The 23,044-nt window shown below is 34.6% G+C and overlaps 1 protein-coding gene across 1 annotated transcript in view; it reads left to right on the forward strand.

The window, feature by feature from the left end:
- Positions 1-23,044, forward strand: part of IMMP2L (inner mitochondrial membrane peptidase subunit 2) — a 423,567-nt gene that overhangs the window by 263,734 nt on the left and 136,789 nt on the right. Inside the window, exon 4 of the mRNA XM_040062071.2 lies at positions 12,665-12,730. Coding sequence (XP_039918005.1) covers positions 12,665-12,730 — 66 coding nt within the window. The remainder of the gene's footprint in view (positions 1-12,664; positions 12,731-23,044) is intronic.

Raw genomic sequence — 23,044 nt, forward strand, 5'->3', positions numbered from 1 at the left:
CTCCAGTGATGTGGCTCTCTCTCCTGGAGCCCTGGCTCTGTTTTTTGTCTTGGCTAGCTTGAGAGAGAAACCATGGCTGGAAGGATTTTTCCCTCAGGGTCGTTAAAGATCCCAGAGAGACTGGAACCTTTTCCTTTAGAGAGAGCAGATGTCCGTCAATAGCAAAAGGAAGGAGTCTGCCCTTGGTCCAGGGGGAATCACGGCTTTATTCTGGGCCCCTGCTCCCACGGGGTCCGAAGCTCAGTCCAGTCCCCATCCCTGTCCCCGTCCCAGGAGCCCAGACAGAATTTTCCAAGTGGTCTCCTGGCTTTTACCCAGGAGGAAGGGGCAAGAGGCAGGGACAAACCCCTACCCAATCAGGGATAAGGTGGGAGTGGAACAGAGTTGCATTACATTCCAGTGTGGGAGAATGGGAGGGGAGAAGGAGCAGGGACAAACCTCATGATATATTTTCCATGGGAACAGGAGTTACAGAAGAAACCATTACAAAACCCAATATAAAAATGAAATACAATATAAACACAATTAATACACAACAACACTCCAGTATATATTTTATGCTTTTTGACTGCAACAAATACTGACCAGGAATGTGTAGTAGAATAACCTTTGGAAAATCAAAATTATAAGACTAGGCTGTTCTAAATAATTAGTTTTGTGATGCAGTAGTCACCAGTGTTGAAACGATCTATGTTTTCTGAATTTTTACACTTACTTTTTGGCTCTTTATAACCCAAATAATTTGTATTGTTGTTCTTGCTTTCTTACAATAAGGATGTGAAAGAGATTCTCTCAACCTCAGATGCATGAAAGTCTGTGTTCCAAACTTGTGGGTATACACTTTTAATGAAAATATAATGGCTTAAAATTAGAATGGCAAAGGCAACAACAACAAGCTTGAATTAGCTGAGTTAATCTTTGTGTGTTTCTAATTCTCTGTCAACAAAGACAATTAGCACATTTAAGAATTTGTTGAGATTGTCTGAAATGTACAGATTAATATGTAAACTACACATTTAAAATATTCAGCAGCAGAGCCACTAGAATTTCTGAAAAGTTTTGTTAATCTCAAACCATATCTTTCATTTCTTCCTCACATGTTTTCATGCTGCTAATACTGCCAATACTTCCAGTCACTAAAAAGTAAAGAATTATTTGTCCATACTAGTTTCTCATACAAGCTTATGTCATTAGTCCTTTGGGCTTGCACTTTACTTTGCTGTCTTTCTGACTGTTTTCTGTGAGAGGACTTTCTCCTTTTTTTTCTGTTCTATAAAAATTTCAGAAATAAGAAATTTTCTTTAAAAAATCCCAAACTAATGGATCAATAGGTTAAAAGAAACTTAAGACTGGCATAAAAAAATTTGAATTTTAGTAAAACTGAAATTTACCTTGTTCTTCATGGATCCAGTTAAAAAAGGTGAAGATAAAAAAACCAAAAATTTTGTTTGAACTTTAGTCCCATAGATAGAGAGTGAAGAGGAATTAGTCCTCAGAATGTGAAAAAAAGTGTCTGAAAAATTTAGTCTGTTCTGTCCCCCTCCCTTCTTGTCTCTTCTGCCAGTCTCTCCCTTATCTAGCAATATTCTGAGCAGCATATCACTTCCTTAGACAAAATGGTGACAGGGACCTTCTGTGGGAAACTGACACATAGGTTTGGGCTTGACAGGCAGGATGGGGCTAGGATGGGGTTTGCTGCTGCCTGAGACTGGAGAATTCATTTTGGGTGGAATAACCAGAGTGGACTGAAGCTGGGAAGCAAATGTGCAGACCAAACACTGAGTTGTGTGCACAGCTGGGGCAGGGAGAGAAGATTGGCCTTCATGGCAAAGGGGAGCACTGTCTAAAAAGCTTGTAAACTGCTATGTATAAAGGGAAAAAAGCATCTGTAGATATAAATATTTTACTCATTTATGCTGTTTACTGTTGATGATACTTCTTATTTATTTAATCTTCCTTTCTTAATATTTTAAATAATTGTATTTGCCATCATACAAGAGAAGAAATGTCTTACAGCTCAGAATCCTAAAAATCTCATGGCAAAAAACAACATGGGGCACTGTTTTATTCTTAACAAACTCCTCAAAGTTCTTTATGCCTGCTCAAGTGATCAAAGTCTCTTAAAACAATATCCTTAGTTATTGTACAGGGTCCCTTTTTCTTCCTGTGGAAGCACATAAATAGAGGATAATGCAATTAGTAACAAATGGAGCAAAATGCTTGATGACCTTCTGACACAGAAGATCCCAAGTTTTTGGATAGAACATCACGTGGAAAAATACTCCTTATTCAATTTGCCATTGCCTCTTTGCTAAATACTCATAAGCAGGCTGTAAATTCTATAACTACAAGGATTTCTTTCACAGCAGCCAATCTGTGGTTAATTCAGCTTGATGTCATCTGTAGGATGGACACCTGCAGTTTATTCTGAATCTGAGATAAAAGTGTAAGATAAGAAGCAAAAAAATCCAACTTTAGGTTGGTTTCTTTTTATTGTGAGAGGTTTTACTTGTGTCCAGTAATCTTATTATTGTTCTTTTATTTAAGCATATCTTGTAACTTCCGTAAATGACATTCTGCAACTGTGGTAATTTTGTTAATGTTGGTTCTCACTTCCCCCCCCCCCCCCCCATTCTATTAAAGAAAAAAAAAAAATTAGCTATTAAATAAGTTATACTTAGCAGCACTCTCTATTTCTGAAATATTTTTTTATGATATAACTTTATACAAGTTCTTTTGAAGTTAACATTTCATAGTCTGAAAATAATGTATATTTTCGTGTGCTTAGTGGGAACATAGAGATATTTCGTTTTCTATCTTGGGGACAGTTTTTTTTAAATGACCATGAATAGAAATACTTTTTTTTTTTTTTTTTTTTTTTTTTTAGTTAAATCTCCATCTTTATGTTTTATTAGTTGAAATATAATTGATTTTCATTTTATTTGTCATAAATATGGAAAAAAGTATTTGTATCGCATGCAGCACTATTTTAAAAAAAGGAAAAAAAAAGAGAAATAATTTTGAAGTCAGGACTTCTATTGACCTCTGTAGGGAACTTTAATTTGGTGGTTTGTTTAATTTTCTATGAATTGATGTTGACATGTCTCTACTCTTAAGCTATTTTTTAATAAGATGGTATATTACAACTATAAAAAAAGTATACTTTATATTGTTATTGGTCTTTTCTTTACCTCACTGTTAATACTTGCTTTCCTGTGTTATTTGAAAAACAAAATCTGCTGCAGATACTTATAATGTAGATGAGACCATACTTTTAAGCAGTTTGTCTTTAATCACTTAGTGTTAAGATGGCTAGACTGAGCTGATATTTGTCTTCTTTTGTAGTCATTGAGGAGAGAGATACTCTTCCAAAGACTGATTCATCCCACTTTGTTACATCCTGTGCACTGACTGTAACAGACTTAACTCACCTGAAAGGCTTATTTTTTTTTGACTGTAGCTGAGATTACATTTGAGAAAATGTATCCAGCTACTTAGAATTATAAAGAAAGAGATTTTCACAACAGGTGCTTAAAACAGCATTAGAAAAATTTAAAAAGCAATGTGCTGATGGAGTTTAGGTGATTTCAAAATAGATAAAAACTTTGGCTTCTTTTGAGTCATTGTTTTTTAAACTAAATATAATATCTGACATTCTAAAATTAGTCTCCAGAAGAGACAGTAGGGGAACCAGACTTCTTTATGTTTATTATCTTAAAAGGAATAATGTTTTGGTTCTGAGGTCACTGATGTTTTTTTAACATCTGAAAATGCATCCAGTACTTTTTTCAATAGTTGTGGTGGTATTCTAGAACTAGAAAAGTTTTCTGGCAACCCATCAGAAAGGGGTTGAAAATTGCTGCACAATGTGTGTTGTAGATACTAATGAAATTTTAGGGTGAGCAACTGATTACTTAATTTTGTATGCTTGGAAGAGTTTCCACTGAACACAGGTCTAATCCCAGAATGGAAGAAGGTATAGAAGTGCATATTACAGCATTTAGTATAATTTTTTTGATCCTTTTAATAGGTAATGCATAGATTATTTAGGTTATTTCTATCTAATATCCCATACGGCAACATAAGAATTATTTTTAAGCATTTGATTACATTTTACACTTTTCTGTGCCTTTCCCTCTGTTGTCTGTTGCAATAGAATTAAGTAATATTTTATTTCCATTACAGAGTAAAATGGTTGAGCAGCTATGGTATAGATGAAATGTGGCTCCTACACTACAGCATAGTGGTTAATGAAACAGTGCATATATTACTGGTTTTGAGTTAAGCATTGAAACCCAGGTATTTTCATTTCTATATCAGGCTAACTTCCTATTTGGTGGATAAATATTTCTATGTACGCTTCCAAAGTCAAGGGTTAAGTTAGAGCGTCTCAACCCTTTTGAAAAAGGTGAAGATAAGGTGAAATGGCCAGTTAAAACAGCAAGCAATTAATTGAGTCTCTCTGTTAACAGGAAGAAGGTCAAGTGCACATAACTATTGTGATTACACAGCCTGCATTACAAGCAGCTGAGTCATTTAACCTGAACGTGGTTAGATTGGAAGGCTGAGAAACAATTAAATGTGATTTTACTTCAAATTAGTAGCTATATTTCCAAGTTACTGTAGTATTTTGAGGGGTTTTTTTTGGAGTCCCTTGCCATGTTGTTTTGCATTACCAATTAGTTTTATTGCTGTGAAACATTTTATTTAGAGTTTTTGATTGTCCTCCTTTTTTTTTTTTTTTTTTTCCCTTGCCTTATGGTAGCTAACTAGATGTAATTTAAAAATGGTAATTTCTAATGGAGATGTATTTTTTTTTTTTTTTTTACTTTGTCTTGTATATAGCAGATACACAGTTTTAATTGTGCGATCCAAAGTGTAGAAAAGATTGCTTAATTTTGTCATGTAGGTATCATACATCTAGTTAATACTGGGAACAATCCATAGTTATCTGCTGATGAAGACTGATTATTTGTGATACCCTTCCAATACCATTGAAAAACACTGAAAATCTGATGCTGCTGATGTCTCATCATATGGTGAGGTTGCAATTCTAGAGCATGCTGTAGATATTCCAGGGAAAGCTCAGTTGTTTTGAAACTGTGCAAACCTTTATTACACTCCCCCCAACTCCATGCTTAGTGTAGGAGATTTCTGCTAAATAATGTCTGGTACCAGGAGACAACATTATGGACGTTTATTTACATGGAAGCTACTTTTTCACTTTAGAGAGTTACTTCCGGCTCTGCTTGAAAGCTCCAGACTAAATCAGAATGTAGAGAGAAGGAAAGGAATAGAAGCCCATTAGAAAGGGAAAGGAGCAACAAGCATGCAAGAATCATAGAATCTTTAAGAGTCCAACCCTTGACTGAACACCACTTTACTGAGTAGGCCATAGCACAAAGTGCCACATCTGCTTGTTTCTTTGAACACTTCCAAGTGCAGAGGTGGAGAGAATTGTTTACTTGCTCTAACTATGGCTGTAAAACAAAGTGTATGACTCCTTTTCTGAGGCTTCATGCAGGTGTTCTATTCGGATTGTTATTTTTGTTTAGACGTTGCTCAGAATTCACCAAGAAATTTCAAATAAGCATTGCTCTAGGTTATACACAAATAGTTTTAAATGTAAGAAAAATAAACCACTACCTTTTCACCAGTGTATACTTGGAATCTATAATTATTATAAAACACTTCTTTTAGTAAAAACAAAATGGTTTTTTGGCAGTGAATGATTTTGCTTTTTAACAGTGGTTTGACTAAGACATGTTAAAGTAGTATGGATTTAGGAATTAAAGGATGTTCAGAAAACTAGAAACAGTTTTCCTCATATTTTTAATTATAACTTTGTACATGTTTTGCACTGGAGATGCTGAGCAAATCAAGCATCATCAGAACTTATGCCAAACCAGTTGGTGCAACTGCTGTCTTTAAGTACTTATTTTGCAAATTATGAGTGAAAAATGGTGAATATTAAAAATGTTTCACTAAACTAGTATTTATTAAAAGTGGGGGCTACTTCCTCAAATTTAGCTCAAAGGAAATCCAGGAGCATTTGAGGAACTGTTTTTGATGCTCTCATTATCTGCTAATATTTTTAAAATTGCATATAATTTCCTCATAATATTTCTGCTTGAAAAAATTGCTATTCTAATCTATTTCACTCCCTCTAAAGGTAAACCACAGTTTTAGGCCAGTAAGGGGTTCAAACATTGATACTGACAGGCAAGCACGGTCTCAAACAGTTAGTGCAGTGTGGAATACCATTTGGAAAATGCGTCTTTTGAAGAAGCTGAAAGACAAAGGAGAAAATGCAAATTACTTCATGACCTGCAATAAATTTCCAGCATTTAAACAAAGAGAAGGGCCTTAGAAATATCTTATCTGAGCAAAAGAATCACATGGTTTATTTCTCATTCTATTAGTAGAAGCTAAAATACACTTAAAGGTTTTAATTCAGGAATAGGTTTTGTCAAGCGAACTTGGTATGTTTTATGAGTAAAATTACAAAACAGCTAGATAAATATAATTTTGATAGAGGCTATAATATAGATATTTGATTTCTTCAAGCATTCTTTTTACTGCCACATTAAATTTTCCTCAAGAAATTTGCCTTTTGTGGAGTTAATGGGGGACATTAGACAGAATACAAACAGGCTTTGTTCAGCTGTGAAGATGTAGATATGGTTGGAGGCACATTTGTGAGCAGTAATATTTCCAGCAGATTGCTGTGTCATCCAAGGGTAGGTGCTGGTTTTGTCAATTGTCTTTGTAATTGGCCAAGTCTGCAAGCCATGCAGGGAAGGACAGGGTAGCGTGTTGTGAATCCCATGGCTGGTGTATACAAGCATCCTCTATCGAATGTGAAGTGCAAGTAGTCATCTAAACTTTATTGTTTAATTGTTTTAGCATGCAGTTTACTCAGAGAAGGGTTAACTGGCACTTTTGGGATCTTTTCAACACCGGCTCCTAGCATGAAAAGGATGAGCTTTTTGCCTGACTGTACAAAAATAAATGGAACGTTAAGAAACAGATTTTTTTTTTTGATTGAGCCAGCAAATAAAACCATGTTGCTCTACTTAATTGATTACTAAGCATAGTAATAATCCAAGCTGAATAATGCTAGATTCCCTTGTGTGCTAAGAAGAAAAAGAAAATATTGGAGGAGTTTGAAAAATAGTAACAAAAAGGGGTCCCAGAACTGGAAAATTGTGTGCTAAGAAGTTTAGGCAATTCTAGCTGATGAATGCATCAGAAATTTAAGAACTGATGTACCCAAATCTTTCTTCATGAAGAAGAAATAAGATATTGAGGAGTTTTCTGCCTTGGAGGGGAAGGCATGAAATTGAAATTGAACTAGGATGAATTCAATTTTGAATGTAGATGCAGTTTCCTAATAGCAAGGATAATTAAACTGCGGAGTAATTTCTCTGGATGTTAGCCTCATTGCAACTCAGAATGTTGAGACATGATATCATAATGTTCTTTAAAAATGCTTTATAATAGAATTACGTACTGCAAGAAAAACAGAAAAAAATAATCTGTGGGTTACAGCAGATAAATAAAGTGATCAGTGTGGTTTCTTCTAGCATCAGGGCTTGCACCCATGACAAAATATTTTGTATTTTAAGATATTAAAATTCTGGTTTTCATACACTTGAATATGACTAAAGGATGTAGAAGTGAAAAATAATTTGTCTTAAGGCGCCTCTAGTGTCTATCTAATCTTACCAGCCACTCAAGGCAGGTTAGACTCTGAATTTGGGTCAGACTGCCCAGAGCTGTGTCCCATTGAGCTCTGAGGTTTTCAGCCTCTAAGGTCAACCTGCACCACTGGAACTTCCCTTGCTGCAGCTCATGTTGTTTGCTAATCTCTTTTGCTGTGCACCTTTCCAAAAATTCTAGATTCCTAGTCAGCAATTAGATAGATGACGATAGCAATTGAATCCTTTTCCTAATTCCTGATCTTCACAAACCTGATTTCCTTAGCCACTGCTGTTTCACTGCTCTTCTGTTACTATTATTTGGGTGTAATTTTCCAGTTGTGAATACCTTTCTTGTACTGGTGGGTCCAAACAGAACACAGATACTAAACCTGGTACTGGATACATTTAATGCGGTAATTCTCTACAAGAGAAATTGATAACAAGAATGAAAACAAAAGCAAGAATAACGTGTGATTTTTTTTTTTCCTTCACTGTTATATTGTATGTTATTTGCCACAATATAGAAATTGTGTCATAACCTATGATGTAATTAGATATTAAATTTCTTATGAGATTCACTGTAAATTTATTCTGCATAAAGAAGTATGGAATTTAGATGAAAGTTATGGACTGGGAAAAAAATTAAACAAGCGGATTAAAAATATTTTGGTTTAGAAAATATGTGCATATATTAAGTAAATTTCCATTCTTATACAGTATTTAGAATTGTCTGTGTTGGATCTGTTCTATCATAGCTATGGTACTAGGAGGAATGAAAGAATGGATATTGCAACATATTTACAACTGTACAAAGTTTGAGCATCAGTTACTGTGCTGGCAACAGGAAGCAAGGATGAGCAACAGAAAATAAAACTGAGGTAGCACCACTGTTTCTGTTTCCTCTTCGTCCAAGTACATTATTTAGGATAAAGCCATCAAAACCATACTGTGAAGGTTCCCAATTCTTTAGGTATATTAATGCCACTTATTCTGGACTCCATCTACATTTTAATTACTTCTCTAGCTATATATTGGATCCCCAAATGTGTTGAGAAGGAGAAAAACAGCATGTTTTTCCCTCTGCATCAATCCTGGAAACTCCCAGAAGCATAGACTCCAGCTGTGCTGGCAGTTTTGATGAGAGAGGAATTTGTTTTGGGAAATGAAGAGCTCACTGAGTGAATGACTTTGGATCACAATGTTAGGCTGAGATCTCAAAAATTCTCTTTTATCCTATTTTAGAGTTGAATCCTTTTTAGTATCTGTCATTAGCAGCATAAATAGAAGCAAAAATTTTAGTTTTGAAGAAGATGGTCTTCATTATTTCAGTCTGTTTAAACTACAATAACCCAGTACTAATTTCTTAAGTTGCCTCCATGTAAATGATGATCAAATCACATAAAACTCAATCTGAAGTAAACTGAGAATAATCTGAAGACAAACTTTCAGGCTGCTGCTTAAACATCTGGCTTCTATCTCATAAAAAGTGAAGTCATTTTCTAGCAGTAATATACATACATATGCATATACATAGATAGATAAATACATGCATATAAAAACTGGATGCTTTAGGCACTTTTCTCTGCAACTTTTTAATAAATGCCCTTTATTTGTCCTGTTCTAGAAGATGCTAAGTTGGTATAAAAATTCCAATAATTTTCATAGAGTGAGCACAAAATCTTTCCAGGTTGTCTATGATAATAGATGGGAAACATTAAACACATGAAGATCATCAAAGTAGCTAATTGAAGTTATCACTTTGAAATATATTGTCTGCTTTTTCATTGAGTTCACAGTATCCAGTCTCTTTCTAATGTAGGTAGCAAAAAAACTGAGTCTTTGTTCAAGGAAAAGGTATTATTGTATGTTATAGTATTTATTTAGTTGGACTGTGCTTCACTCATTTTGCTGAGACTGTGCTTCATTCATTTTGTCTTACTAAATTCTCTAAAAGCTTTCTCTCTAGAAAAACCTGTAGAGACTGAAGTTAAGCATGATTTACTATAGATGGTCTTGAGAAGAATGTACATAGAAAATTCAAAGAATGGCAGAAGAATCAAATGACACATACAAAACCAAGAAATGTTATGAAAATTTTTGTTTGATCAAATGTTAATTAGCTCATGAACCAATTATTTAAAATTGGGCTGTATCCACTAGGGTAAATAAATAATCCAAGTGGTTAATAGGGAGACATTTAAGAGTAAGATTGACTGAAGTACTCAATTACTAAATATGTAAAGAGAAATCTTCAGGGAATTTTCACCATTTCTATCTGACAATCACTTACTCAAGAGTGGATTTTTCTTCTGGATATATAATTTTTCCTGTTTTTCCAGGGAAACGTGCCTTGTAGTAAGTAGTGTGATCCCACACTGTTCTCTGCAGGATTGAACAAAGAAGACAGAAATGGCTTGTATGTTTTTGAGATTTCAAAAATCCATGAAATTCCAGTGTTATGCTATACACCATTCAGGATGGCATAGATATCCATCACTTCAGAATCAGTCTCTTGTACCTCCTGGCTGCACATTGGCTCTTGAAAAAAGCCATTCTGCTCAGCTCTTGAAAATCCTTGGTCTAAAAGTGCCGTATTATTAGCCACTTCAAGACTGCTAATCTGTCTTTTACCAGTCCTTTGCCATTTTAATGAATTATAATCAGAATGTTAGTATGAAGTTTATTTTAAAAATATTCTGGCTTGCAGTATTGAAAATATTACTCTTTTGTAATAATATCTGTGAAGAATTCCTTGAAGTTTTTCTGATAAATTATGTGTTTGGTTTAAATATATCATTGCTAGAAAAACAGCAACTACTCTTAGCATAACTACTCATACCCCTTAAATTTACAGGTGTTTTTTCAAGGTCAGTAGAAATTTTTGCACAAGGAAAAAAACTTAAGGGATAGGGCATTAATTGCATTTTATATATATATATATATATATATATATATATATATAAAATCAAGTGAAAATGCCTGCTGAGAAGTTGCTGAGAACTTTACTTTGGAAGAACAGGATTTTGAAAGAGCAAACATAAAATTTGTTTTAATCCAATCTTTAAGAAATGCACATTTCATCACATTATGTATTATCCTTTCCATTGCTTAAATTTTACATGAAAAATATTACAGTCTGAGCTTAAATTGATTAAAAATTAAATCAATTAGGATTAAAGTAATTAAAAAATATTTTAAATTTATAACAGCTTGTAATAAATGTGTGTTGCCTTTTCATAGACTGTGCCTTGGTTGAGAATAAGACAGGTCGATGCTCAAATGAGTGCTCAGTGAAGTAAGTGTTGCTTGTAAGGAGCAACATCAGAAAGTGCTATGGATATTCTATATATTTAAATCATATGAGCATCTAAAACTTGATTAATTCCTCCCAAGACTGACATAGAAAATATTATGAAACTGTGTGTTCTTACCTTAAGAAGGAACATGAAATGCAAGGCTGAACTGGAATATACAACTATTCAGGTAAAATTAATGCTAAATAAAATATTGCTCTAAATTAAATAATAATTTGAAAATTTGAGTTATTACTAGAGAATAAAAATATGGTCTTTATTTATGTTTAGTGTTCTTCTTTGTTCGTTGAAAATAAGGTTTCTAGGCTTGGTAAACTGTAAAGGGAAGCTATATGTTATTTTGAAATTCAAAATTAGGCTTCTTGAATTTTATTTCATGACTTTGAAAGAGACATTAATTTCAAATGTATTGACATGCACACACAAGAAAAATATTAAAACCTCAAACTGATTTTAAAATACTTGGAATTTTGGGGGGCATAATAGTAGAAAAAAATAATAGTAGGAAAAAAACACCCCAACAAATAAGTCTGAACTATTTTTTCTTTTTAACTATTGGAACTGGAAATGAACCTCAAATACCTTTAGTCATGCAGCAGTGTGGGCAAGCTTTTCATCCAGACTTAGCTCAGCTTTGCTTTTTAAAGAAGTGTAATCTTAGTGTGCTACCATTTGACCAGAGATGTGCTCAAAGATGGTTTTAGCCATGAAAACTGTAATATACACCTCTGTCAGTGGTCTGTCTAGCAGACTGTACTTGAAGCCTTAATAGGAAGAACCCAAGCATCAACAGAAAATAAAAATAGTTTGTTCCTTCCCTGATTTTCTGTGTACAAGCAGCAAATAAAAAGAATTGTTTTTTAACAACATGAAGATATTCTTCTAAGTTTGCAGAGTTAAATAATTATACATGAAGAGGAAAAGGAAAGAGGTAAAGTATAAGGAAGAAGAAAATCTGCGGAGCATATATATCTACATTAACCTGTAAAAACTACAGTAAAATAACACTTTTGATAGTCTATCTAATAATATGCATCCAGGAAGTTAGAATATTCAGGCTGAATGTGCATGTTCATCTTTGCTTTCTCATACTATTATGGAATGTATGATCAGAATCTATTCTATATTATGGGAAAATAAGTGAAAACAATGCATTCAGAAGATGCAACTTTCTGAAAATTTTGCAACTTTTATTTTTAAACTTCCACAATTCCCTAGTCCAGGCTTACCTAAATTAGTGATAGATATTAATATTACAGAGGAAGATTTTTTTTTTTCCTCCCAAATTGTTTGAATTACATAAATTCCCCACAAATGATGGGGAATTCAGGTTTTAATACATTGATCTATTTGAAAAGTTGTCCTCATCATTGGTAGTGGGATGGTTTACTTTTAATGTTGTGGTTTTTTTCTCAATAAATGATATGCTGATTATTGTGCTGTTTGTAAGCGGGCCATCAACTGCTTTTTGATGATGGTTTGCAATGACAAAGGATTGCAGTAGCTTCACTTCACCATGGAACACAGTGACTGATGCCAGCTCAAGGAGAACATGGAATCTTCTAATGACTTTCATAGTGTCTATTTCTTTAATTTTCTTAAAACAATGGGAATGTTACTGATTGTGTAATCTTATCCCCTTCTCAGGTCTCCTAGAAATCCTGAACAGAAGATCATTAAACGAGTGATTGCTCTTGAAGGAGACATTATCAAGTAAGTATTTTAAGCCTTAGTCTCAGAGTCTTTACAGGACTAGTGAAGCTTTTTAGTGTATTTTAAATCAGTATCCTAGACAACCAGTACTTTCTAGCATTTTCTGTCTATTATTAACAACGATGTCAGCATTGTACCTGTCTCTTTTTTAATGAGAGGAGAAATGCTACAGAAAACTATTCACTCTCTCATGAAATGTACATGGGTACAAATAATGCTTGTTTCTGAGAATATCTCTGCCACAAATCAAGGCAGGTAATTGTACAGCAGTTTTCAATGAGATTATAGGCCTGTGATTTTTCATTTAGAAACTCCAGCTGCTGTTTTGCACTGGGGTGGGCAAGTAAAAGTAGGTTGTTTTTAGGTTTTTGTTTGTTTGTTTGTTTCAGGATCTCATGTTTGATATTTTATTTTATTTTATTTTATTTTATTTTATTTTATTTTATTTTATTTTATTTTATTTTTGAGACAAAAACCCCTCATAGATTACCGTCTTCACAGCAATTTGTAGGCATCTGTAGGGAATATGGTGCAACCAATTTTGAGTAAATTATTCTATCAGAAAAAAAACCCAAAACCATTGTAGTAGAGTAGACTCTAGAGTACTTCAAGACTTGCTTTACTCTGACAGATAGAGCTTCCTACTGGGGCCGGGTGGAAATAAGTTACCACTAGATGTAAATAAAAAGTTTTTATGGGAACAGTATTATTTTGAAGAAAATGCTTGCTTGAAAAGGTTTCTTTTTCCCAGGTACAGAATTGAATAGGCATAGAGGTGGGAGGGTAAATCCCTGTTTTCCCATACTAAGATGTGAATGACCCTGGGAGATCTCAGTTAATATGGCAGACTGTGACTCAATTCATTTAGGTAATGATTCTTGCTCTGGTGTAGTGACCGCTTAGGAAGCACTTGACAGCTACATTTCAAATCAAGGATTTGAATTTGATCTCAGTGGGCCCTAGTTAATAGCATGGGCACTGTAGAATATGTCTGTGTATTTTTTTTTCTCTTGCAGTCAATACAATTCCTGTTTTATTGAAAAATCCTGAATTATCTCAGTTTGAGAAACCAAAATAAATTGTTATCTCTCTGTTGAAGCAAAATACCTAAAATAACAGACACAAAGAAGATGATTTGATGTTGGAAAACAACAGACATCTACAGCTAAAACTAGCTATCACTTTCAAGAGCTAAAGACAGAGGAGTAGTGTGTGTACTGTCTTTTATTGACCTGTGACCTTAAGAAGGTACTTACTTCTTGCTGCTATTGATATTAGTGCTGTAATTCATGTATATGATTAGAATGTTATTCATTTTTCAGTATTCCTCATTCATTTCTGTGGCAATATCAGAAATAGATTACAGTATAAGGTAACTTCAAGGGTTACTTTACATTTTTCTATATTATTAGCATACTTGCCTTAATTTTTGAAACTGAATGTAGATTTTGATTAATAAAAAACATTTAATAACATAAATTCTAGGTTTAGGAAATTAATTATGCTGTACATTCAAACTCCTTAAGACTTGAACCTTTTCATTAACATTCGTGGGTGTTCCTGGCCAAAAGGACAAAGGTGCGTGGCACAAGTGTATTCAGAGTACTGATGAGCCTGCAGGTTAGTGAATCACTCGTGGACACAGAAGACTGTACAATGATCCTCATTTGTCTTTGGTAAACCTCGTTAATTACTTTATTGATAGAAATCTCAGTAATTCAGAGGTACAATTTTTTTTTTTTTTTGAAGACGTGACAATTGTCCAGAGCATTTTGCTGTATGCCTTGGTTTTGGCTGGGATAGAGTTAATTTTCTTTCTGTACCTAGTACAGTGCTGTGTTTTTCGGCTTTAGAATGGGAATGATGTCGATTACAAAGTCATGCTTCAGTTTTTGCTAAATAGTGCTTACCCTAAGTCAAGGACTTTCCAGTTTCCCATGCTTTGGCAGTGAGAAGGTGTACAACAATCCAGGGAGGAGCATGGCCAGGACAGCTGACCCAAACTGGCCAAAGGGGTATTCCATACCACAGAATATCATACTCTCTGTATAAACTGCGAGGAGCTGGCTGGGGGGCACCAATCACTGCTTGGGGTCAGGTGGTGAGCAATTTTATTGTGCATCACTTGCTGTTCGTGAGTTTTATTCCTCTCCTTCTCCTTTCAATAATAATAATAACAACAACTATAACAAATACAATAGTAGTGAATATGATTGTGTTAATTTCCGTAGTTGTTATTAGCATTATATTTTATTTCCTTTCCATTATTAAACTGTTCTTTCTCAACCCATAAAGTTGACCTTTTCTTTCCAATTCTCCTCTCTGGCCCTAGCATGGAGGGTTGGTGTGAGCAAGTGGCTGTGTGGCATTTCGTTTCCAGCTGCAATGAAATTAGACAAACAGTATTGCCATAGGCTGAGATGAGTGATACACAATTATGATCTATGATTCTGTAGCTGTCCTTTCATGGCTGAATTATCTTTATTTGATCCGTTTGGAGTATGATTAGGGATAGTACTAGAAAGCTGTGTTTTCTCATGTCATCAGTTAAGGTAAGTTAGTTAGCATTTTACTGTTTGTTAATTTCTGAAAGTAATGAAAGATCAAATAGGCAGAGCCATTAGTGCCATGGGAAAGGTCCCTTATATTTTGATTTGAGTTCAGGAGTTTACTCCATGTCAGAAAAATCCTGTTTTTCAAATCTTGAATTCTAAAAGTGTTTAATGAAATGAAGATTGTGACATTTTAAAAGTAACAATGACTAATTTGGCCTATTTGAAAAGGTATGTATGTGAAAAATCTATAATAGGTCCATTTTCACCTTTCATTTTCTATTTTTCAGGTAGTCAGACATTATACTACATAATACTTTACCTTTTGAAATATGAATTGAGGCATTGCAAAATGCTGGAAACTCACTGAAATAAAAATGCTGTCATTACAGTTTTCTATTCCTGTTTCCAGTCTAGTTGCTAGTGCAGGTGAAGTGAGTTTGGTAGTATCTTGTAAATCACCAGAAGCATATAGTACATGCCACAAACCTGGAACAGATAATTTAATTTAGATAAGCAAGTACAACTTCCTCTTCAAAGGATTTCAAAGAATGAACAACAACAAAAAATCCCTAATTAGTACTTGCAAATGAGTGTATAGAGCAGCTTTTAGACAGACAATATTGCAAAGTGTAGCTCCCATAGATCAGGATTTGTTTTGTTTTCCATGGATTCACAGGAGAATTATCTTTAAGTAGAAAATCGGTTCCTGAAGACCATTTAAATGATGTGTCTTCCAAAGGAGGCCTTATTTTAAAAGTCAATATAATTTAATTTGTTAAAAATTAATGTTGGTATTATAAAACACTTGGAATAACTTGAAATTAAACTTATTAAAACTCCTTTATCTTAAATGCATTACTGGTAATTCAAAAATCTATAGTAATCTTTCACAGATGAGTTATGGTATGTTTTCAGTAACAAAAATTAGTGGCAGTTTATGCAAAGGAAACCAAAATTGGTATTAAGCTAGTAAAATTTGAAATCAAATCTATTCAGTACCTTGCTGAACTGGTTTGTTTTCCTCCTGTCTGTCACAGTTCCACGGGTCTGCAGGAGCTCGGTGTGCCAGTTACAGGTTTTTTCATCTATTTCGTACCGTACCTGAGATAAGAATGATTAGTGAGCCTCTAGGAAGAGTAGTTTTAAAAAAAGGTTATGTCCATGATAAGCCTATTGTTAGGCTGTTCTGGAGCTAGTGTTCTGAACTGAATGCTTCAGGAAAATTTTGAGTGTGTTTACATGTTGTATCTTGCAAAATTGCTCTGAAGATGCGAAAAAGGAAATACTCCTTGTTTCTCAAAGCATGACAATACAGACATAGATCATTTCATTATCAAGCTGTAGGTCTAAACCAGCTTTTCAACAATAACTTTTCAGTTTTTATTACAAGGTTTATCATTAAGTTGTAGAAACTATTGCCACAGAAAATTAGGAAGGAACGAGGGAATGGATTTGATGGGATTTGAGAAAGGGTAGAGAATTAAGAGAAATAAAGCCCATCCATCAGTAGCTGTTAAATGCAGCAATCACTGTTATTAACTTTATGTATTCCTGTTGTCAAGTTCATACAGGCTGTTATATTTCTTCCAAAGATCTCATACTTCCTTAAATTATAAGCAAAATCTGTTCATTCTGTCCACTTATTGGAGAACCCTTTCATCTTCAAACTGTCATTACTCTGTGCAGGTGTTTGGTTGCTTTTTTTTATTCTCAGAGAGTTGGTGTTGGTGGCATCCAACATCCCTTTAGTGTGAAAAAGACAATTATTAAGGGGTTTTTATTGTTTTGAGGGGATTTTTTTGTTTGTTTTAGTGAATCAACTTTTGTCAGATATTATGGCTGCCATGTTGGTTTTTTTTCAGTGAGGTCCAGGCATGATTTTCCAAGAAAACAGCTGTCTTCACACAGAGATTATAATGCTGGATAACAACTTGTGTTAGATTATACCAAAAAAATCTGTGCCTGCTTGTAGAAAGCAGAGCAGCTTTCAGAAAAACTTTGCCTGTGTTGGAGCTCAAGAATGTCTCTGTACATAACAACTTCGGGGCAATCGCCTGGCAGGTATTACATAAAAACCTTTGCCATTTAATCATACAGAAGCAATTTTACGTTCACTACGGCTGTAGTAAGACTCTGTTTGTTTTCTCTTTCCTCACTGCCCACAGCACCTAGGCCCCTGGTAACTATTCTGAGGTGCTGCTGATATGGTAAGGTATTGCTTGCAATGGCTAACAGTTAGAATAGGAAAATGGAGTATCAGTAAAACACATTAAAATCTAGGAATCACAGTAGATGGTGACACACAGGATATGTTTATGGCTGTGTTCTATTCTCTTCTTCATCAAATTCTGCTATGTCTGTCTTTGGGTTGTAAATATAAATCTGTGAGCAGTCAGATCTGCATTGACAGGATTGGTAGATCTGCAAAAATGAGAACAGGTTGTACTCTACAGAGACACACCGTCCTCATGGATTACAAATTTTGCAGTATCTTTTGACTGTCTTCTTCATATTGTGTCTTAGTTCTTTATGTATCTAAAGGACATAGTAGCTGTCAAATTAACTTAGATGAAAACTCTTCATCCTCTAAAATATTCTTATTTTGTGTCCATGTGCACAGAATATATATCTCACCAATTTATACATCTCTGCAGTTTATTTGGCAGCGCTTACTGTTAGATACTGATGGGATTTTTTTTAGCCGATGAAAATTTTCTTTTCGGTTCAGCTGTACTGCTCTGTTATGACTCTTTATCATTGATTGTATTCTTGCAAGTCTCCTAAATAGAGTTTGCATTGATTTTTATTCCATTTCAATATGCAGAGTCCTTGCATGACTGGACTCCATTTCTGTAAATACAAACGATGGGGATTGCTATCGGTGCAACATCTTTAACCCAGAAAAACAAACTCAGAAAGGTGTGATGAAGATTTTCTGTATCCATAATGAATTTCTTAGGTTCTGTTGATCTTTAGGCCGAGTAGTAAAGGTACAAAAAGCTGGATTTCCAAAATTTGACATTATGACCAGGGCTGTGATACGCACAAGTGTTTTAGGAAAAGAAAAGTACAATTGTGTCATAGACTACACGTAGATTTCAGTGTGCATTTTGGGGCAGAAAGACGAAAGTAATAAGTACAACAGAGAGCCCCATGCCCTCAAACTCAGCGTGGGTTGCAGCAGTTGCCCTGACAGATGTTGGCCCAATGGGACTTGTTGAGTCTGGGGAAGAGAAGGCTTTCAGGTGACCTAACAGAAAGCCTCCAGTACACAAGAGGAGGTTGGCAAGAAGGTGGAACTAGGCCTTATGGTGCACTGGCCACAGAAGTTCAGTCTGGATTAAAAACCCCTTTCTCTTTGAGGATGGTCAGGCAAAAGTGGCTATTGCCACAGGAGCTGTGGCCTCCATCCTTGGAGGTGTCCAAAGCCCGACTGAATAAAGCCCTGAATAATGGGCCTTGTTGCTTGTGGTCTTGGCAGGGGTTTAGACTGATGACCTCCTGATGAGCCCTGCAATCTGAGTTATCCTATGATTCTATGATAGTAAATACTAATTTTCAAATGTGTTACTTCACATTTAGATGAATGTTTTCTCTTTTAGAAGCTTAAACAAATGCCGTGTAGTCATTTCAGTAAGACAGCATGTCTTTCATAGATATTTTTCTTTAAAGAATCACATTTGATTTCTGTTTCACTGCAAGTTGATTTGCTGCCAAGACATCAGATGGTTAGAAAAGACATGCATATAAGTGTAATCATCCCAATGGGAAGCTAAATAGGTTGTCTTTATGAAGATTTTTAAAAAGTGAGCAGCAAGACACTAAAATATATTAACACTTTAAAGATCCAGTAGTTAATAAAATACTTTCATGTTTTTCAGTTTTCACAAATTACTTTCTTTTTGCAGCGTATAGATACAAATGTCATTGGTCATCCGAAATTTGGCCCTGGAATCTGTAGACATCAAAATAAAGGGTGTGTTTAGTAAAAATGCTCTTTTTTCTGAACAGTTTAGAGCTGCATCTTTTCAGTGTTTAGATGTCTGGTTAAGCAGTTTGTGGATATAAGCTTAGCTTCATTTCAACTATGTGTATTGCATTAAAAGCTCACTGTGACAAGAACAAAGATGAAGGTAGGAGGAAGGAAAGAGTATTAAACCCATTTTATAGATGAGAAAGTCAGGAAGAAAGATGTTGTTGTAGGCTTATGCTTATATAAGAAGCTTGTGAAACGGGTATTAACTGAGCTCCCTGGGCTCCTCATCTCAGAAAATGAACAATAAGTTCATGTATTTGTCAGCACCGATTTTTCTAGGTGTACTGGAAGGCAAACAGGTTCAAAACCTGGAAATTCATGCACTTTCCTCCTGTAAATTGAAACTACAATTTTTATTAACTCAAGCAGTATTAGAACCAGACATATTCCTATGTTTGCAATTTGAGGAAAAACATGCTGAAACAAAATACTCTGCTCTGAATGATGAAAATAAATCTTACTGGTTATTTCATTTTAAAGCAGTGCGAAAGTCCTCTTTCTGTCTTACTTGAATATATTTTGTGTGCTGAACTCAGCCAGTGACATGGCGAATGAGTTGTATGCACATACCATAATGAGTAAAAACCATCTTGCAAGATAGTCTCAGTATAAGGTTGTTTTATTATCAGCATCATTATTCTGGCTTCAGAGTCCCAAATAATGACATTTTTTATTATTATTCGGGGGGAAGGGTTTCCATCTGAATTTCTTTGTCTCCTTTGAAGAAAGATTTAAGCAGACTTTCTGTTCATTTAAAATCGAGTAATGGTCAGGTGACTACAGATGACTGAGGTGATGGTTTTAAAAGGTACTGCTTTTCCTGATCCCCTTCCATTTCTACACACACACACAACACACACAAGCCCACTCTTCTTGCCTGCCTTCCATCCCCCAGAACTGGAGATACTGCTTGGTCCTGTGATTGATTTAAGCTCATCATATGCATGATACTACACCAGTCTAATGATAAAATTAATTTCCATATCCACACATGTGCAGGCAAACAACAGTAGCTGCATTACCTTTGATGCTGTATATATATATAAAAAAAAAAAGCAAAACTTGTCTCCAGTGTTCTTCCTAAATACTCATATTTCCAATGCTTTCACCTGGGCTCCCTTTTGGAACTGCTGAAAGCAGCTTAAGTGAATGCCATGTACTTGTCATTGCAATGAGCTGACAGGGACCACATGTCTACTTACCAACTCCAGCTGAAGCACAGTAACTTCTTAAAATGCACTGACATTGCTGTTTGGGATCATCTGAACAGACTCTCATAGGATCAGAGCCTCAGCTGGTATGAAGACTCTCAGCTCTGGTAATGTTAAAAGAAATAGACCAATTTAGTCTAAATGAAAATATGGTTAAAACATTTTTTTTTTTAAGGATAAGAGCATATGTAAAGAAAACATTTTTCTGAGATTAGACTATATGTAAAGAACATAAAATATATCATCTCTTCAAAGCTGATTTTATGCATTTCCTGTTTTTCCATTGGGTAGAGTAATGAATACACAGTTCTACACAGAATGAACTGATGATGCTTTAGCTGTCTATTATTTTTTTTATCTTGGAAAAATAGTGTGAACTTTCCCATTTGTTTGCTTCATTTCTTCATGAGATTTATAGCCTGACAGCTTTTTAGTGCTCCTGCCTATTTTACTGCACTGTTTGTCAGCCATATGAAATAATTTGCCATGTTTTAATCTGAAAATTTTGACATAGTGTTTTTTTATTATGGAAAATTTACAAATATATGCTGGCAGAAATATTAATTGTAAATTGTTAATTTTAAAAAAGATTGCCTCTATAGTTTTGTACTGCAAACTTATCTGATGTCCTGAATAGCTCACAACAGCAGAACTAATAAGGTTTTGAAATTGATCACCCCAGTGGTTATGAGATTCAAATGAGAACAGGAGGTAAAATTACTATTATCTTTTTAAATTATTGTAGAACTGACTATTGTTGACATTCTGCTTCTGTGGAGTAAATTGTGTGATGAAACTGTAGTGTATTTTGGGCATAATGGGTGACAAGTCATTAAGTAGAGTCTCCAGCATCTGTGCACAGGGAGACAAGAAATATTTTTTGTTTTGGTGTAGTCTGTAGGCAGTGATGGTACAAATAATTTCTGTTCGTTGACCATTATGCCACAAGGGTTTTAATATGCAGCAAAAAAAAAAAAAAAGTTATGATCAAGTGTATATCATGCATTTCTTGAACTTCAGATAGATCCCAGCTAGCATATCTAGTGATTGTGTTTCAATTTTGTATGTATAACAAAATTAAATTAATATTTAATCATTTATAATAGCATCAAAGGAAGGAAGTGATAAATGCTGCAAATGGCTGTGATAGGATTTGCTGTAGTTGAAAACCAAAGTAGAGTCACCTGCTAGTAGAAGTGGGAGTCTAATAAGTGATGGACTTATAAAAGAGATAAAATAGAATAATGGATGAGGAAATCACTGAACTAGGCTAGAAATAGGTATATGCCAAAAAAAAAAAAAAAAAAAGGTGAGTTTTAATGGATTTAGGAGAACTGACTTGTTGATTGACTAAATTAATCACAATCCAACTGCTTGTGCAAAAACCCCCAAAATCGCCTAGGTGCAGCATGATGGAAATAAAGGGCACATATAATGAAAAGGATCAGAACTGTGTGTATACTCAGGAGTATTATTGAGCATGTCTTGTCATATTTCTGATATATGTAGATATGATTGTATTTAAGTCAAGGATTTAGGCTTAGAGTAATAAAAGTCATTGTACTGTTTCTAAACTTATGCAGTAGTTAAAACTTTAATTAAACAGGTTTTCAGGAATGGGGAATAGAGACTGAGTTCATAAACCAGACAGATATGCTTTGTAAATGAAGAAGAGAGCTAATTAAGCCAAGCATAGCAGCATAATATTAATTTTTAAAAACACTTCAAGTATATTTGTAGTAAATCTTACCACAGCTACTGCATATTTCCTAATGAATTATTCTACAGTTTAGCTTCATTGTCTATGCTGCCAATACTCCATGGCCAGGTAAAAAATTGTATCCTTAGGCATTATGCTAATGTTTATTTCAGCACAGTTAACTCTTTGAGCCGAATTTACGGAAACGTCAAAAATGACATAAGGAGTCTTTAAGCACCAGAATATTTTCATCCCTGTAAGTTTTATTCAACTGATGTTAATTCTAGTTTCTTTGCTGAGGAGAGAGAGGTGATTAAGGAGTTCTTGCTGGTCTCTATCAAGAACTCTGTCACATGGGATAGAAGAGGCCTCGATTTGCAATTAAAGGAGTTAGTGGACTGCTACATTTCCTTTCATATGAAAAAAGTATTCAACTCTGTATTTTTACATTGTCAGTTAAGTCAAAAGCACTTGCTGATGTTTGGCTACAGTGTTTGTGTTTTTAAACAAATTGTTTGGGCAGATAGAAAGACATTGAACATTCTGATTTATTTGAGAGATGTAATAAACCCATTATGATGTTAATTCTTTGGTTGAGTTACTGTATTTCTTTAAAGGAAGCTTTAGCTTCCTGGTAGATTGCAGAGAGGTCCTTAATTTTGTCATCTTCTGCTGGGAAATACTGATGTTGTTATAGATGCAGTTAGATCAGCTTTAGATATGTTCTTTTGAGATCTCTACTACATAGAATATGAAAATTTGTGTTACTTTTTGAAGCAGTGACAAATGCCCGAGGGCTTTTTTAACCAAAAT

This window comes from Hirundo rustica, chromosome 4 (genome assembly GCF_015227805.2).
Source record: "Hirundo rustica isolate bHirRus1 chromosome 4, bHirRus1.pri.v3, whole genome shotgun sequence".
NCBI lineage: Eukaryota > Metazoa > Chordata > Aves > Passeriformes > Hirundinidae > Hirundo > Hirundo rustica.